The sequence below is a fragment of the Salvelinus fontinalis genome, chromosome 33 (assembly GCF_029448725.1).
Source record: "Salvelinus fontinalis isolate EN_2023a chromosome 33, ASM2944872v1, whole genome shotgun sequence".
NCBI classification, from domain to species: Eukaryota; Metazoa; Chordata; class Actinopteri; order Salmoniformes; family Salmonidae; genus Salvelinus; species Salvelinus fontinalis.
This window is the reverse complement of record NC_074697.1, coordinates 35032281-35052255: the sequence shown is the minus strand read 5'-3', so window position 1 is coordinate 35052255 and position 19975 is coordinate 35032281. Positions and strand designations below refer to the sequence as shown.

The 19975-nt window shown below is 42.4% G+C and overlaps 1 protein-coding gene across 4 annotated transcripts in view; it reads right to left on the bottom strand.

The window, feature by feature from the left end:
* Nucleotides 1–19975, bottom strand: part of LOC129832122 (AP-2 complex subunit mu) — a 58283-nt gene that overhangs the window by 19921 nt on the left and 18387 nt on the right. For 2 of the 4 annotated variants that reach the window (XM_055895904.1, XM_055895907.1), the window contains exons 2-4: nucleotides 14306–14417; nucleotides 4256–4433; nucleotides 4072–4159 (exon numbers count right to left, since the gene is read on the bottom strand). In XM_055895904.1, the coding sequence (XP_055751879.1) occupies nucleotides 4072–4159; nucleotides 4256–4433; nucleotides 14306–14379 (340 nt within the window). In that variant the 5' untranslated portion in view covers nucleotides 14380–14417. Of the gene's footprint in view, nucleotides 1–4071; nucleotides 4160–4255; nucleotides 4434–14305; nucleotides 14418–14991; nucleotides 15049–16190; nucleotides 16241–19975 lie in introns of those variants that run through there. The other 2 variants (XM_055895905.1, XM_055895906.1) reach the window with 2 other exon arrangements.

The following is a 19975-nucleotide window of genomic DNA, read 5'->3' as shown; positions in this document are numbered from 1 at the left end:
TCACGATAACTCCTGATAAAGTTGGGTAGCTGATATTCAGAGATAAATAGCCAAATTGATTAGTCACAGGAATCAGGACAAAATAAAGCAAACACAATGGCCTGATTTACAAATGGTGGGCCTACCACGTAGATGGGCATTCATAAAATTCCATAGTGAGCCGACATTGTCCGACAAGGTCCTGCAGTGCCTAACCCCACTCCCCAGGTGCTCTCATTTGTTGACTTCTGTAACCGTAAAAGCCTTGGTTTCATGCATGTTAACATTAGAAGCCTACTTCCTAAGTTTGTTTTACTCACTGCTTTAGCACACTCTGCCAACCCGGATGTCTTAGCCGTGTCTGAATCCTGGCTTAGGAAAACAACCAAAAACCCTGAAATCTCCATTGTCAACTATAACATTTTCCGCCAAGATAGAACTGCCAAAGGGGGCGGTGTTGCAATCTACTGCAAAGATGGCCTGCAGAGTTCTGTATTACTTTCCAAGTCTGTACCCAAACAATTCGAGATTCGACTTCTAAAAATTCACCTTTCCAGAAACAAGTCTCTCACTGTTGCCACTTGCTATAGACCTCCATCTGCCCCCAGCTGTGCCCTGGACACCATATGTGAATTGATTGCCCCCCATCTATCTTCTGAGCTCGTCCTACTAGGTGACCTAAACTGGGACATGCTTAACACCTGGCCATCCTACAATCTAAGCTTGATGCCCTCAATCTCACACAAATTATCAATGAACCTTCCAGGTACAACTCCAAATCTGTAAACACGGGCACCCTCATAGATGTCATCCTAACTAACTCGCCCTCCAAATACACCTCTGCTGTTTTCAATCAAGATCTCAGCGATCACTGCCTCATTGCCTGCATCCGTAATGGGTCTGCGACCAAACGACCACCCCTCATCACTGTCAAACGCTCCCTAAAAGACTTCTGCAAGCAGGCCTTTCTAATCGACCTGGAAAGGGGTATCCTGGAATGACATTGACCTCATCCCGTCAGAAGAGGATGCCTGGTTATTCTTTAAAAGTGCCTTCCTCACCATCTTAAATAAGCATAACCCATTCAAAAAAAATAGAACTAGGAATAGATATAGTCCTTGGTTCACTCTAGACCTGTCTGCCCTTAACCAGCACAAAAACATCCTGTGGCGTTCTGCATTAGCATCGAATAGCCCCCGTGATATGCAACTTTTCAGGGAAGTTAGGAACAAATATACACAGGCAGTTAGGAAAGCCAAGGCTAGCTTTTTCAAACAGAAATTTGCATCCTGTAGTACTAACTCAAAAAAGTTCTGGGACACTGTAAAGTCCATGATGAATAAGAGCACCTCCTCCCAGCTGCCCACTGCTCTGAGGCCAGGAAACACTGTCACCACCGACAAATCCACTATAATTGAGAATTTCAATAAGCATTTCTCTACGGCTGGCCATGCTTTCCACCTGGCTACCCCTACCCCGGTCAACTGCCCGGCACCCTCCACAGCAACCCGCCAAAGCCCCCAGCATTTCTCCTTCACCCAAATCCAGATAGCTGATGTTCTGAAAGAGCTGCAAAATCTGGACCCCTACAAATCAGCCGGGCTAGACAATCTGGACCCTCTCATTCTAAAATTAGCTGCCGAAATTGTTGCAACCCCTATTACTAGCCTGTTCAACCTCTCTTTCGTATCGCCTGAGATTCCCAAAGATTGGAAAGCTGCCGCGGTCATCCCCCTCTTCAAAGGGGGTGACACTCTAGACCCAAACTGCTACAGACCTATATCTATCCTACCCTGTCGTTCTAAGGTCTTCGAAAGCCAAGTTAACAAACAGATTACCAACCATTTCGAATCCCACCGTACCTTCTCCGCTATGCAATCTGGTTTCAGAGCTGGTCATGGATGCACCTCAGCCACGCTCAAGGTCCTAAACGACACCATAACCGCCATCGATAAGAGACATTACTGCGCAGCCGTATTCATCGACATGGCCAAGGCTTTCGACTCTGTCAATCACCACATTCTTATTGGCAGACTCGACAGACTTGGTTTCTCAAATGATTGCCTCGCCTGGTTTACTAACTACTTCTCTGATAGAGTTCAGTGTGTCAAATCGGAGGGCCTGTGCGGACCTCTGGCAGTCTCTACAGAGTTCAATCCTCGGGCCGACTCTCTTCTCTGTATACATCAATAATGTTGCTCTTGCTGCTGGTGATTATCTGATACACTTCTACGCAGACGACACCATTCTGTATACTTCTGGCCCCTCTTTGGACACAGTGTTAACTAACCTCCAGATGAGCTTCAATGCCATACAACTCTCCTTCCGTGGCCTCCAACTGCTCTTAAACGCAAGTAAAACTAAATGCATGCTATTCAACCGATCACTGCCTGCACCTACCCGCCCGTCCAACATCACTACTCTGGACGGTTCCGACCTAGAATATGTGGACAACTATAAATACCTAGGTGTCTGGTTAGACTGTAAACTCTCCTTCCAGACTCACATTAAGCATCTCCAATCCAAAATTAAATCTGGAATCGGCTTCCTATATCGCAACAAAGCATCCTTCACTCATGCTGCCAAACATACCTTCGTAAAACTGACCATCCTACTGATCCTCGACTTCGGTGATGTCATCTATAAAATAGCCTCCAACACTCTACTCAACAAACTGGATGCAGTGCCATCCGTTTTGTCACCAAAGCCCCATACACTACCCACCATTGCGACATGTACGCTCTCGTTGGTTGGCCCTCGCTTCATACTCGTCGCCAAACCCACTGGCTACAGGTTATCTACAAGTCTCTGCTAGGTAAAGCCCCGCCTTATCTCAGCTCACTGGTCACCATAGCAGCACCCACTCGTAGCACACGCTCCAGCAGGTATATCTCACTGGTCACCCCCAAAGCCAATTCCTCCTTTGGTCGTCTTTCCTTCCAGTTCTCTGCTGCCAATGACTGGAACGAACTGCAAAAATCTCTGAAGCTGGAAACACTTATCTCCCTCACAAGCTTTAAGCACCAGCTGTCAGAGCTGTCACCTGTACATAGCCCATCTATAATTTAGCCCAAACAACTAACTCTTCCCCTACTGTATTTATTTAGCTCCTTTGCACTCCATTATTTATATTTCTACTTTGCACATTCTTCCACTGCAAATCTACCATTCCAGTGTTTTACTTGCTATATTGTATTTACTCCGCCACCATGGCCTTTTTTGCCTTTACCTCCCTTATCTCACCTCATTTGCTCACATTGTATTTAGACTTATTTTTCTACTGTATTATTGACTGTATGTTTGTTTTACTCCATGTGTAACTCTGTGTTGTTGTATGTGTCGAACTGCTTTGCTTTATCTTGGCCAGGTCGCAGTTGCAAATGAGAACTTGTTCTCAACTAGCCTACCTGGTTAAATAAAGGTGAGGTAAAAAATACAACCTAAGAAGCAGGAACAGACTTCAATACAACCTAGGAAGCAGGAACAGACTTCAATACAACCTAGTAAGCAGGAACAGACTTCAATACAACCTAGTAAGCAGGAACAGACTTCAATACAACCTAGTAAGCAGGAACAGACTTCTTTTTTTGTTCCTGTTTGGACGTTGTTTTTTGGTGTTTTACAAACGGTAGGCTTACCACATAAATGGGCATCAACAAAATTCAATTTCAGGCAACACTGTAGACTACACCACAGTAAGCACGGACCGACGCCCTTTTTTTGGTGCAGTTCCGGACCGGCCTCAATTTCCACATCCACGGACATTGGTTTTTGGTCTGGTAGGGACCCCGCCCCTCTCCCGCCCCTCCCCCGCCAGCAGAGTGCACCGGCTCTTTCCTGAGTAGCGCCCCCCATTGAAGTAAGAAAATATATATATCATATTTAAAACATGCATTTCAATTATCAGGATATCCACTTTAAAAAAATATATATTATTTGAATACTGCAATCAATTCAAATGCCCATCCCTAACACACACACACACACACACAGTAGCAACATTAGATGACTGACACATCAGCTCTGCTCTTTCAAGATGACTCTTTCCAGACGATATCCTAAAAGAGTGGCAAAAGAAAAGGCTTCCTTTACCGTCCAGCAGCTCGTAGATTAACACAAAGTTGTTCTTGATGTTCTCCTCGCTGATCTTGCCGAAGTAGGCCGTCATGACGTCGCACATCTTAAGATGAGATAAAATAAGGACCGTTCTTTATCAATCCCCAAGGACGAAACATTCTATTGCGCCAGCCAATACATACAACACCAATAAATATACCTTGTAGAGGAACTCGAACACCATGGCAGCGTTGACATTCTGCTTGGTGACCGCCGCCAGCCAGATGTTGGAGCGCTTGACGTGGAAGAAGCTGGTGCGGGCGATGTTGGTGACCGGCGAGCGCACCTGCTGCCGCGCGTGGATCACGTTCACGCGGAACGCATCCACCGCGTTGCGCCTGCATACACAAATACAGAAAAGAAAAGGAGGGGGTCGTTAGAGACGTTCAAAAGCTAGACCTTGAGCAGCAAGCACACACAGAAGAGGAACAGAGTGTTAGACACATTTAACTGCATTAGGCAAGTAAAGATTTGAGATGATTGAACTGTCAAAGAGGGGGAGAGTGAAAAAGGACCATGAGATGCACGGGAGAAAAGAACCGGTAAAGGGGAATGTAGCCTACATCTGGAGAAAAAGAAACCCGGCTTTAATAAGGGGTTGTCACTGCAGCTGGCAGGCCCGGCAAGACACTTGCAGTCAGGAGATGATCAGTTGCCAAGCAAGCATATCATCTTACCTATTCCTACGGTAGCCAATGGACAAGACGATGGACATGGAGAGAAATGGCACCAGCAAAAATGGTGGACAGAAACAGAAAAAATGAAGAGGAGCAGAAGAGGGAAAGGAGATGGACAATGAAAATGGGCAGAGGGTTCGGGAGAGATACACGAAGGGCGGGTGCAAGCACACCAGTGTTTCCATTAGCCGGTGTTGGGGTCTGAGAATATAAAATATACTTATTCATGTCACTGAGGGAGAAAGGGTCATGTATAACGTTTTCATGATTTCAGGATATGTTATTGCTAGCCATCAGGGATCATATGGGAGGGATCCTCTGGGTGAAGAGAAAGTCTGGTACCAGTCACCATGACAGCCGTGAGTTGGGGAGGAGTGAGCCGTTTGGGCAGAGGTCAGATGAAGTGAGGAAGAACAGATATCACTATGGTTCTGTCTAGCAACAGAGATGCATTGGCTGTACAGATGTGCAGGAGGAGACTCCGCATAGGAGAACGGGTTAAATATCAGTGCTTGTGTGAATATGTCTTTGTCTGTTCAGCTGTTCGGTCCTTTGGGATGAATCAACTTGGTTAAAGCTTTCATAATGTCCGTTGAGTTCTTACTCTGATATTTAGAACGTAACACCGGCAAAACAAAGCAAAGCTATGAAATAAAATTGTAGCAAGCATCCCGATTTCATGCTTAAGCACCATTCTCTCACTTCTTATGCGCTGCCTTACATGCATTGCGCCTGCTGCGAGAGAGAGAGAGAGAGAGTGTGAAGCCTTGGCCTTTTTCATTGAGGTAAAACAAAAGACATAGGGGGGAAAAAAATAGTTTGCCTATAGCCTAAGAGGAATGTAGTCGACAATATTGTAGTGGACATTTATTTTCATATTCATAATTATTTGTTTTATCATTATTATTATTATTGTAGGCCTATTTATTAATCTAAACTAGTTCTTTAAAATATGTACTTGTTGTGTTTCATTCTGTCGAGACATTTTTGTTGGCTAAATTAAGTGAGATCTGTCTTTTTAATTGTTTGCTCCTTATTAAGTTATATGTAAGCCTGGTGTCAAATAAATAACATTAACCGATTGCTGTCAATTGTTGAGTGCGGTCGGCACTAGCATTTGTTGATAATCGCTGCGCTACACTGAGTGTGCAAAACATTAGGAACACCTGCTCTTCCCTTGAGAATGAAAAAAGTGAAACCCGGGTGAAAGCTGTATTGATGTCACCTGTGAAATCCACTTCAATCAGTGTAGATCAGTGGTCACCAACCGGTCGATCTCCAAAGCATTCCTAGTCGATGGCCAAACATTTCTGTTAAAAAAACCAACGATAAACCTCGCGTTACAATTTTAAATTAGTCTCATGCGGTTGGTGCACCTGATTGAGCTGTCCTGCGCGCCGGGTAAGCGACGTGTCCCCAATTTACAATGAATGAGTAGGAAAGTGTATCGATAGGCTTGCATCATTATTAGCAGCTTGTGTCTTTTTTATATTAAGGAATATTTAACTTTCTCTGGTCATAGGAGTAACAACATGAATTTGTGCATGACGCAGAAATAATGCGGTGCGACTCGAGTTGCCATCAGCTAGAAGACAGTGACCCCTTTTGGTCAGTGTCAACGGAGGACTCAAAAAGTGATCGACTCAAAAAAGGTTGGTGGACACTGGTGTAGATGAAGGGGAGGAGACTTGTTCAAGGATGGGGTGAATGGGCAAGTAAATATTGAAGTGCTTTTGAACGGAGTATGGTAGTACAGTGGTTGCTCCTTTAAAAGTTGTGTCATACCGCAGCACACCTTGCAGGCTGCTGCAGCATTCTGTGGCCCGTTATTTCATCCTCAGCCATTTCTTCTGTTACTGCAAGTTATTGCTAGTTTGACCACCAGAGGGCATATTTGAGAAACATTTGATAGTCTTCTACATTGGCATTACCAGAGAATTGAAAACCTTTCTTGTAATAACATAGTATATGGGATTGATTTTAAGAAATTTGGCTTAAAAAATGTGATTAATACTATGGTGTTTCTATTCCGAGAAAAACGAAAAACAAAACCCTCAGGGTTTCCATTAGGATGGAATGGGGAAAAAATGGTACGGTGCAAGGTGATGGTCGGGAGTAGGCTCCAGCATAAGAGGATTGGAGGATTCTAAATGGTTTGCCTTCATGAGACAACTTTGCTCCAATATTTCTGTAAATTAGTTATATTTATTCCCACAGTAATTAGTTATGGATACATAACTAAATCAACATCTGCATTTGAAAGAGTATTTTGATCATTATTTTATTAACGAAAGCATAAAGATGCTGATGAAGAAATACAGTACTGTACAGTATATGCTTTTACATTTGGATAATAAAGCATTTAGAAGATATAAGCCACCTGCATTTGTTTATTAGGCTACTGTGCAGTCTGACAAGTAAACATAGCCTTCAATACATACTGCAGTAAACATGGTGCAAGTTACTAATTCCTTACATAAGGGAGAGCAGGCCATGTCTGTATTAAAGAATTTGGGCACGTGGGAGACCGGGGTTCAATTCCCCGACGGGGAGGAAGGAGTAGGCTGTCCTGGTAATTAAGAATTTGTTCTTAACTGATTCCATATGTTATTTCATAGCTGTGATGTTTTCACTATTATTCTACAATGTAGAAAATAGTACAAATAAAGAAAAATCCTGGAATGAGTAGGTGTGTCCAAACTTTTGACTGGTACTTGCTTAATTAATTCAATTAATATTATGGTGTTTTCATTCCAAGAAAAAACAAAAAACCCTCTAGGTTTCCGTTAGGATGGAATGGAAAATATGTACAACGTGACGGTCGGCAGTACAGTACTGGGATATTTAGCTAAAGAATCCCTGTGTCGTGCGGTCAGGGCACGCGGGAGACCGGACCGGGGTTCAATTCCCAGACGGGGAGGAAGGAGTAGCCTGTCCTTGTAAATAAAAATGTGTTCTTAACTGACTTGCCTAGTTAAATTCAAATCTGGAGTGCCTGCGCTCATAAATTCAGAGCGCTGTCAGATTGTCCGTTTGTAAATTCAGACCGTTTCGCTCTCGGAGCGCACACTGGACATTCGGGCCGAGGAGTAGGGTTGATTTGAGCGTTCTGGCCTTACAACGGCAGTCAAGCACCCAAGATGACATTGGCTGGCTTGCTAGCTACTTCCAGACACAAATGAGACCACTGACCATTTTACTCGCCCTAGCAGAGCTGGTTAGGCAGTTTCCGTGTTAACCAGAGCGTTGTTGATTAACTGTGCTGCTGGAAACAATTTAATTCTGATTTTTTGCCGACGTTTACTGACACCGGCCATATTCAACGGGTGTCGAGCGCTCGCAAATGAATTATTCTGCGCTCTGGTACACCCAGGCGAGGGTGCTCTGAAATTGGATTAGATAGCCAGAGCGAATTTACGAAAGCACCCGAAAGTCCATTGCGAACACACAACGACTATACCCTTTAGCTAAGCTAACAATGACGGGAATAATCAAGTCAATGGGTATTTAGATAGCCTATAGTTAATATACTGTGAAGTTTGATGTATAACTACTAACGTTAGGTAGATAGCTAACATACCGGTACATACTGCTGTAATGATATGCTATGTGGTTCGTAAGGACAGCGTAGCTAACAAATTGTCAGCCAACATAACGTGTAAGGTAACTTAATTGAAAAGCCATTACTTTATTACATTGAGTAGCAAGCTACTGTGAGGATGCGCTCTATCGACTCTGCGGCTTGAGCATGCTTTTGGTGCACAGTCGATAGCGCGCAGGACATCGGGAAACCTGCTCCATGCTTGTTTCAATTGAACTCGTGCACAATTATCAGTTTATTATTTGGTTTATATTGCCCATTCATTGTCAGTTAGAGACACAGTAGTGCATTGGGACCCAAAAGAATAATCAGTGCTCAAACTCCCTATTGGTCGTTAGGGCAAATCTGGCCTGTGATAGGAGGGGGGGTTTTCACACCTAGCTCGGCTAAAAGACTATTCTTTAGTAAAGGTTGAATAGTCTATTGTTCAGCTATTAGCCCCCCTCACCAACTTGCAACAAACTGATGTTACTCCCATCTCGTTCCTCGCCCTCTTCCGCGTGTCATTCTCCACCTGAGTGGCTCGCTTGTGGGCATGCTGGCACGATATGGCAGCACCTTCGGTTGTGCGTCAAGAATTCTGCATAGCAAGTTTGTATGAAGGTCTGGTTATTCACAGGCAAATTGTTATTTTCTATGGAGGTACACTTGTGTCTTTTGTCGAGAGCAAAACTTTTCAATCAAAAATAATTGTTCTGAAAGCAACTTTTTTTATTTTCAATCAAAAAGAACTGTTCTGAAAGCAAAAACGAGGCTTCAAAGTGAAAAGAATTGCAATCAAATATTTTGTAATAGAGCGCAACACTTTATGCATTTTATTCCCCAAAAATATATTGAGATTTTTTTTTATTGAAAACAACATTTCGCTATCAACCCTCCATTTTGACCATTACCCACTGGTGTATGGTGGAGGTTTTGTTCAAATAAACCTACCATTAAAATTATAGACTGATCATTTCTTTGTCAGTGGGCAAATGTACAAAATCAGCAGGGGATCAAATACTTTTTTCCCTCACTGTACAAATCATAAATTGATAAAGGTACTAAGATATAATGTCTCCATCAAATCTAATAAGAGATTTTAACTTTTTTATTCTTATTTATTTGAAGACAAATGTTTAATGATGTATGAAATTGGATTTGTTCTTCATCAACTGGTAATACATAAATAATGAAGCAGGTTAATAGGTTAAACATTTCATTTTTAATTCCAATTTTTTTTCAAGATACAACATTGTCATCTTTGGATTTTCAAGGAAGGTAAGTATATTATTTTGTATGTATATTGCATATTTCCCATCACCTAATGAACAACCACAATACAAGCTCTGTGCTTATTGATGTATCCTGAAAATGACATCTGCTGCTTTAGATTGTGTTGGAGAATCTCCAGTCTTCTGGTGATTTCCCAGTATCTATACGGTTTTCTTTGAAGTAGAAAGTCAAATCGATATACACCTGGTGTTGGATAAGACTGGAGAAAAAAATTCTCACGGCGATTCATACCTGGACCGCACCTTTATTTGCCAAGGAAGAGTACATGATCAGTGAATATATTCAATGTACAGGCTTCAATGTGGGGGGGGGGGGGGGGGGGATCTCATGCGCGGTAAAAACTACAGTACATGTATATAGGACTTGCATCCTTGGCACAATAAAGTTACTATATTCTACTCTATCCATAGGCTGCATTAATGCCATTCAGACTTGAAGTTGATACAACTATGATAGCTGAGGTTGATCGATTGGTATGAATATTAGTTCAGAACCTAACGTTTTAGGGTCCATACACAGATCGGCTACATACTGTAGCTAGCTACACATCCATAGGCATACAGTTATTTTTATCCTCCACTACACAATAAGCAAGTAAATAGTTAGCTGGCTACAGTTGAAGTCGGAAGTTTACATACACTTAGGTTGGAGTCATTAAAACTTGTTTTTCAACCACTCCACAAACATCTTGTTAACAAACTATAAGTTTGGCAAGTCGGTTAAGATATCTACGTTGTGCATGACACATATCATTTTTCCAACAATTGTTTACAGACAGATTATTTCACTTATAATTCACTGTATCACAATTCCAGTGGGTCAGAAGTTTAGATGCCTTTAAACAGCTTGGACAATTCCCGGAAATTATGTCATGGCTTTAGAACCTTCTGATAGACTAATTGACATAATTTGAGTCAATTGGAGGTGTACCTGTGGATGTATTTCAAGGCCTACCTTCAAACTCAGTGCCTCTTTGCTTGACATCGTGGGAAAATCTAAAGAAATCAGCCAAGACCTCAGAAAAAAATTGTAGACCTCCACAAGTCTGGTTCATCCTTGGGAGCAATTTTCATACGCCTGAAGGTACCACGTTCATCTATAAAACAATAGTACGCAAGAATAAACTCCATGGGACCACGCAGCCACCATACCGCTCAGGAAGGAGACGCGTTCTGTCTCTTAGAGATGAATGTACTTTGGTGTGAAAAGTGAAAATCAATCCCGGAACAACAGCAAAGGACCTTGTGAAGATGCTGGAGGAAACAGGTACAAAAGTATCTATATCCACAGTAAAACGAGTCCTATATCGACATAACCTGAAAGGCCGCTCAGCAAGGAAGAAGCCACTGCTACAAAACCACCATAAAAAATCCAGACTACGGTTTGCAACTGCACATGGGGACAAAGATCGTACTTTTTGGAGAAACCAAAATAGAACTGTTTGGCCATAGTGACCATCGTTATGTTTGGATGAAAAGGGGGGAGGCTTGCAAGCCGAAGAACACCACCCCAACCATGAAGCACGGGGGTGGCAGCATCATGTGGTGGGGGTGCTTTGCTGCAGGAGGGACTGGTGCACTTCACAAAATAGATGGCATCATGATAGGAAAATTATGTGGATATATTGAAGCAACATCTCAAGACATCAGTCAGGAAGTTAAAGCTTGGTCGTAAATGGGTCTTCCAAATGGACAATAACCCCAAGCATACTTCCAAAGTTGTGGCAAAATGGCTTAAGGACAACAAAGTCAAGGTATTGGAGGGGCCATCACAAAGCCCTGACCTCAATCCTATAGACAATGTTTGGGCAGAACTGAAAAAGTGTGAGCGAACAAGGAGGCCTACAAACCTGACTCAGTTACACCAGCTCTGTCAGGAGGAAGGGCCAAAATTCACCCAACTTATTGTGGGAAGCTTGTGGAAGGCTACCTGAAACATTTGACCCTGCTACCAAATACTAATTGAGTGTATGTAAACTTCTGACCCACTGGGGATGCGATGAAATAAATAAAGTCTGAAACAAATCATGCTCTCTACTATTATTCTGACATTTTACATTCTTAAAATAAAGTGGTGATCCTAACTGACCTAAGACAGGGAATTTTTACTAGGATTAAACGTCAGGAACTGTGAAAAACTGAGTTTAAATGTATTTGGCTAAGGTGTATGTAAACTTCTGACTTCAACTGTATGTTACTTTATCTGCATCATCAGCTGGCTAATGTTAGCTAGTCAGCTAACTTGCTAAATAACGATTTTTGTAAATTAACATTATGACAAAAAAATATGCACAAACGTTTGTCTCTATATTAAGTAACATATTCATATTTTTGCTTGACTTGTTATGACCTTATAATTACTTACATTTGCTTCCACCGTAATGTTTTGTCAGCCATCTTTGCTGAAGAAAGTCACCAGCGACGGGTGGCATAACGTCAAATTCGTCATTGGAACCACTCGACTCCCCCTTGCGGTGGTCTGGAGCAATGAAGCCGTGACGCTGGATACCTCTAAGTCCCGCGGTGTACGCTCGCAACTTTTAAAGAAGGAACCACTGTAGGTGCCAGGCGCACCGGTTTGAGTGTGTCAAGAACTGCAACGCTGCTAGGTTTTTCTATGCTCAACAGTTTCCCGTGTGTATCAAGAATGGTCCACCACTCAAAGGACATCCAGCCAACTTGACACAACTGTGGAAACCATTGGAGTCAACATGGGCCAGCATCCCTGTGGAATGATTTCAACACCTTGTAGGGTCCATGCCCTGACGAATTGAAGCTGTTCTGAGGGCAAAAGCGGGTGGAACGCAATATTAGGAAGGTGTTCCTAATGTTTTGTACTCAGTGTATAACCTGTTTTAAACCATTCTGTTGAGACATTTTTTTTGTTGCCAAATTAAGTTCCATATGTAATGTTGTGTTTGCTGCAATATAATAGTCTGCTTGTATTGTCCCTATAAACAATGGACTTGACTTACTTTTGATATTACCTAATAAAGTTTGAAACTTTTGTGACGGATTTGTGTGGTGTGGCTATAATTAGGCTATAGCCCTACTGCCGGGCCTACGATATGAAGGCAGTGCACCCCGGCGCTCCAACTGACTCTGACAGTTGAACTTGAGGTGAGGGAGACCCATTCAGGCCTACCAGAGTTACTCCTAGAATCGAACAATATAATGCTTATCTAAAAAAATATATAATTGGATAGAAAATGAACGAATTAGCCTCCGTCTGTACGCCTATATCTGTAAAGCAGACGCAGTGGCCTATCTGACAAGGATAAAGAAATGCCTGTCGGTGTCGTAGCATGCTGCCGGCTTATCTCTATCTTTTTGGGGCTAGGCCTAAGCTTCTCTTACTATTTGTTTATATTACTATCATACATTAATCAATTATACAATCATACAATCAATTTGATTTTGTTTTTACCAATCTAACTACAAAATAACATAATGGTCATTTATTTTATTTGATGTATCTACTGATAAACTGGGTAAATCAAGATGTTGCCTAGGTCTATTCATAATACAGGTAAATGCATGCAGGAGTGTGTGCATGCATTGAGTTATTGAGCTTGTTTGAGACGATTTCATGGGGCTATGGACGACAAACAATCCCTTCCTTCCATTTAGTACTTATTTTATTGGCAACTGCTAGGACAACATTATTTTATTGTACTGATCAACATTTGCATAGAAGCAGCAAGCTCTTCTTTTATAACATTTTGCACTGTCTCTAAGAAAGTAATGACGTCATTCACAAGGCAGAATCTGGCTATGGAATCTAGTGGAAACCAGACCGGAGGTGAGGGAGACGAAGAACTGAATGAGTTTTTGAAAAAGTTTATGAATAAAGTTTTTGGTGACAATTAGCAAATCAGTATATTTTGAATTATCACAAACAATGTACTAGGTTAGTGAATTCAGCTGTAAGCTAGCAAGGAAAGTAACCCTACAATTAAAGCAGGAAGCCACAAGTATAGTCTCACATTGTAAAAGTGTTCTAGCCTGTATGGACATTGTTTTGCGAACAGTAATTAACAGTTTCAACTTTTCTACATCTTCTATTATTCAAGTGTTTGTGCAGCATGAGTGGGGAGCTAACAATGCAGCCCACACAGCCTAGCAATGAATGATTAAGAGGAGCAGGCACTTTGCCCTCACGCTATAAAGGGGATGGGAGACCAGATGCTGCTGGAACTGGTAATGCCCCAGGGCAGTGATTGGGGACATTTCCCTGTGTAGGGTGCCGTCTTTTCGGATGGGACGTTAAACAAGTGTTCTGACTCTCTGTGGTAACTAAAGATCCCATGGCACTTATCGTAAGAGTAGGGGTGTTAGCCAGGACACCGGGATTGAATTCCCAATCTGGCCTTCATAGCATCATGGCCACTTAATCATCCCCAGTTAACAAATTGGCCCATTCATCCCCCCTCTTCTCCCCAGGTTGTTGCTGTATATGAGAATGTGTTCTCAGTCAACTTACCTGGTAAAATAAGAGTTCATTGTTTTTATAAATAGACTTGATTCTCTCAATCATCTGAGACACACTTGACAGACGTACCGAACGTAACAAAAATGCTAGTACCGAACCGTTTTTTTTATATTGAAAAAGTACTGAAGTTTCCAGTATACCGTGCTCCACTACTCTGTGGACTTACCCTATGTCATCGCGGTAGACGCGGGAGATCAGCACCTCCCCCTTGTGGTTGTAGATGAACAATCCTCCAATCATGATGGCAGCCTCTCAGTCATAACAGGCCATGAGGATGACTGCATATGAGAGAGAGAGAGAGAAAGAGAGAGAGAAAGAGAGAGAGAGAGAGAAAGAGAGAGAGAGAGATGGAGAGAGAGAGAGAGAGACTCAATTTGGCATGAGGGTCTGCTATACAAATTGATGGAAAGTGGTGTTGGGGGTAAAACATACGACATCATCAAATCCATGTACACAAACAACAAGTGTGCGGTTAAAATTGGCAAGAAACACACACATTTCTTCACACAGGGTCGTGGGGTGAGACAGGGATGCAGCTTAAGCCCCACCCTCTTCAACATATATATCAACGAATTGGCACGGGCACTAGAACAGTCTGCAGCACCCGGTCTCACCCTACTATAATCCGAAGTCAAATGTCTACTGTTTGCTGATGATCTGGTGCTTCTGTCACCAACCAAGGAGGGCCTACAGCAGCACCTAGATCTTCTGCACAGATTCTGTCAGACCTGGGCCCTGACAGTAAATCTCAGTAAGACCAAAATAATGGTGTTCCAAAAAAGGTCCAGTCGCCAGGACCACAAATTCCATCTAGACACCGTTGCCCTAGAGCACACAAAAAACTATACATACCTCGGCCTAAACATCAGCACCACAGGTAGCTTCCACAGAGCTGTGAATGATCTGAGAGACAAGGCAAGAAGGGCATTCTATGCCATCAAAAGGAACATAAATTTCAACATACCAATTAGGATCTGGCTAAAAATAATTGAATCAGTCATAGAGCCCATTGCCCTTTATGGTTGTGAGGTCTGGGGTCCGCTCACCAACCAAGATTTCACAAAATGGGACAAACACCAAATTGAGACTCTGCATGCAGAATTCTGCAAAAATATCCTCCGTGTACAACGTAGAACACCAAATAATGCATGCAGAGCAGAATTAGGCCGATACCCACTAATTATCAAAATCCAGAAAAGAGCCGTTAAATTCTACAACCACCTAAAAGGAAGCGATTCCCAAACCTTCCATAACAAAGCCATCACCTACAGAGAGATGAACCTGGAGAAGAGTCCCCTAAGCAAGCTGGTCCCAGGGCTCTGTTCACAAACACAAACACACCCCACAGAGCCCCAGGACAACAGCACAATTAGACCCAACCAAATCATGAGAAAACAAAAAGATAATTACTTGACACATTGGAAAGAATTAACAAAAAAACAGAGCAAACTAGAATGCTATTTGGCCCTAAACAGAGAGTATACAGTGGCAGAATACCTAACCACTGTGACTGACCCAAACTTAAGGAAAGCTTTGACTATGTACAGACTCAGTGAGCATAGCCTTGCTATTGAGAAAGGCCGCCGTAGGCAGACATGGCTCTCAAGAGAAGACAGGCTATGTGCTCACTGCCCACAAAATGAGGTGGAAACTGAGCTGCACTTCCTAACCTCCTGCCCAATGTATGACCATATTAGAGAGACATATTTCCCTCAGATTACACAGATCCACAAAGAATTCGAAAACAAATCCAATTTTGATAAACTCCCATATCTACTGGGTGAAATTCCACAGTGTGCCATCACAGCAGCAAGATTTGTGACCTGTTGCCACCAGAAAAGGGCAACCAGTGAAGAACAAACACCATTGTAATTACAACCCATATTTATGTTTATTTATTTTAACTTGTGTGCTTTAACCATTTGTACATTGTTACAACACTGCATATATATAATATGACATTTGTAATGTCTTTATTGTTTTGAAACTTCTGTATGTGTAATGTTTACTGTTCATTTTTATTGTTTATTTGACTTTTGTATATTACCTACCTCACTTGCTTTGGCAATGTTAACACATGTTTCCCATGCCAATAACGCCCCTTGAATTGAATTGAATTGAATTGAGAGAGAGAGAGAGAGAGAGAGAGAGAGAGAGAGAGAGAGAGAGAGAGAGAGAGAGAGAGAGAGAGAGAGAGAGAGAGAGAGAGAGAGAGAGAAAGAGAGAGAGAAAGAGAGAGAGAGAGAAAGAGAGAAAGAGAGAGAGAGAGAGAGAGAGAAAGAGAAAGAGAAAGAGAGTAGGGAAGTGATCAGCAGTCAGCACAACAATATAAAAAAATCAGAGGGGGAAAAAGGCTTCTTTAAGAGACATCTTCTTGGGTCAGGAGGAATTCAGAAATAAATCACATATCTGCCTAAAGAGGCACAGAGAGCCACTACATTCATCTAGGTTCTACTAGGCAGGAAAGGCGGAATAGTTTAAGAAAGTGCAGGATACACAACAGGAAAAGCCCTGGATGAACTAACCCTCTTCCTTCCCACTCCTCAGGAAGACCAAACAAAATAGGCCTATACCAGATTACTGCACAGAAAACAAGGAGGGCAATCAGGGTGGTGTTCATTAGGTCCCAAAATGAAGAAAGCAGACAAACGAGGAGGGTCCTACCTAAAAAGCCAATGATTGATACATGTGTTTTGGTGCAAGTAGTTTAAAACATTTTCCATTATGCGCCCTAATGAACACTACTTAGAGGAGCGATGTCGTGTAGGCAAATTTGTTAACGACTTAAAAACATCTGCCATTTCATTTGACCTTCAGTTGCCATATTCAGAAGGACACATCCAAAAGCTCGCAGGGGTCCAGAGAACTAATTTGACGCTTATATCTATTCAAACATCATAAAAGCCAGACTGATAGGGTTGAGATATGCAAGTCAGCGTAATAGCCTAGTGTGTGTAACTGTGTGTGTGTGTGTTCCACAAGATCTGGCCTTGGGTCTCTCTCACTTCAAGGTCAAAGCATAGGAAGCAGAAAATAATGTTGTGCTTGATTGGATGACTCATCTAGGCCTCGGACAGATAGGCTAATCGTCAATGCACTGACAAAACGGCAAAATCAAGACACCTTTCAACAGATCCTTATATAAACAGACAAAACGTCTACGGGCTTTAGAGCAGAGAGCTGGCTTAAGGCCTTTGCCGACTGTACGATTTTAGCCGTCTAATGCCACGATTTTGCTGTCCTAGACAATTTCCATGTGGTAGGCAAATTCTTAGGACGTAAACGATTGTCGGACGTCTTGCCTCGTTCAGTGTGACCGGGTCTAGGTCTGCCGATTAAGTACCGCTACGTACGGTCGTAGGCTATGACAAAGTTCTACCAGTGTCAGATTTGTTTTTGCCTTTATTGTGTTAAGCCGATCCTGGGGAATGACAAATAGGAAAATGGCGGCACAGAGTGTGCACACAATAATACAATTATTGTGAATAGTCAGATTAATATAATAGTTTGGTTTAAATGCTTAGCCTACATGCTGTGCAAGAACGATTTCCCGAATAAATCTTGTTTACATGACACATCTGAAATTTTGGCTGCCTGATGGGATTTTTATTACTCTAAACAAAACTTTATATCGTGTTATTTAAAGGGAAGCATATTTGATTTGGAGATCAAAGTTTCTATGTACAAACTATGTCTAAAGATGCATACTTGCTAACATCGCACGGTGTGACGTGATAACTGTAAAAGACTGAATCCTACGTACAGTCTGCAAAGACCGTAAGATGACAACCAGGGTGGGCTGTCCGCTTCTGCTCCCTATAGAAGGGCAAGGATAATAGTGAAACAGTTGGCATGTGGCCAGCCAGACACAGTCAAGCTTGTGTAAAGAGCTGGTACATATGTATGTGTGTGACATTATGTAAAGAATGTCACACTGCTGGCTTAGAGTACCGCTTCCGCTTGATTCGGCTCATACAGAGGCTCAAACCCAGGACCTCTGCCTCGAAAACACACGTGGCTGCCCTCTTGAAGCGTCTAACGCAGTCGCACCACCGAAAAGCTGGCTATTTTTCAGTGCAAGTGGGGACACTTTAGGCTGAGTTGTAGAGTTGTAAAGAAGGAAACACCAACAACAGTTTTCAATGTAGCAGAGGTGATTTGTTGACACTAGTGTAATGAGTAGGAATAACCTTGCGTTTCGACCTGAAGAATGGTGTTAGCTCCCAGGGCTAATGCCCAGGCTTTAGCTCAGTGGGATATTTACTAACCTTCAAGATTCACTTCAATTTTGGCACTTTCCACTCCCCATAATTTACAAGGGATTAAAGGCACTGCATCGCAGTGCTAGAGGCGTCACTACAGACCAGTGTTTGATCCCGTGCTGCGTCACGGCCGGCCGCGACCGGGAGACCCATGAAGTGGCGCAGAATTGGCCCAGGTTAGGGGAGCGTTTGGCCAGCCGGGATGTCCTTGGCTCTCGACCTTCGCCTCTCCCGAGTCCGTACGGGAGTTGCAGCGATAGGACAACTACCAATTGGATATCACGAAATTGGGGAGAAAAAAGGGGTAAAAAGTACAAAAAAAAAAAAAAAAAAAAATCGCACAAAAAAAGGAATAATCCACCCAACACCACAAATTCCTATAATGTACAGTGTTCAGTACCTCGAATATGTGAGAAAACTGTTGTGAACAAATGTTTAATTATGTCGTTATATTAAAATAGGGAGCAACGTGGAAATCTGTTGCAGCTAAGTCGACAATATATAGTCAATCAATCAATCAATTTTATTTTATATAGCCCTTCGTACATCAGATAATATCTCGAAGTGCTGTACAGAAACCCAACCTAAAACCCCAAACAGCTAGAATGCAGGTGTAGAAGCACGGTGGCTAGGAAAAACTCCCTAGAAAGGCCAAAACCTAGGAAGAAACCTAGAGAGGAACCAGGCTATGAGGGGTGGCCAGTCCTCTTCTGGCTGTGCCGGGTGGAGATTATAACAGAACTATGCCAAGATGTTCAAAAATGTTCATAAGTGACAAGCATGGTCAAATAATAATCATGAATAATTTTCAGTTGGCTTTTCATAGCTGATCATTAAGAGTTGAAAAACAACAGGTCTGGGACAGGTGGCGGTTCCATAACCGCAGGCAGAACAGCTGAAACTGGAATAGCAGCAAGGCCAGGCGGACTGGGGACAGCAAGGAGTCACCACGGGCGGCTACTTCGTTACTTCAATTACCTCGTATCTTGCACATCGAGTCGGTACTAGTTGTCCCTGTATATAGTCATGTTATTTTTACTCATTATTTGAATTTCTTATTTACTGTGTATGATTTCCTCGTCACTATTTATATTTTTTTTATTTAAAAAAATGTAATCGTATCTTTAACTCTACATTGTTAGAAATGGACCAGTAAGTAAGCATTTCACTGTTAGTCTACCCCCGTTGTCTAAGAAGCATGTGACAAATAAAATGTAATCTCTCCCTGGTCAAGAAAGCAAGCAAACTGAGCTACACACAATACCAAAGTCAGTATCAGCGTGAAGTAGCTAGTTAGCTGTAGGTGTACAATTTCACCATGTTCAACGTGGTAGTCTCGTGTGTCCCTTGTGAGCGGGCGTTGCTATGGAAACAACCTATTCCCACAGCAATACACAGGAGGACGAACCGAGAAGAGAAAATCGCGGCGTGTGATGATACTTCAAGGAAAAACTGCACTGAATAACTTTAAAAGCGTTACGAAATGTGAATTTGTTATCCCCCATCTCCAATGACGAGAACCTTATCATGACATAGCATGTCACGTTTCATTTCTAGGGTGGACTATAGGCTTG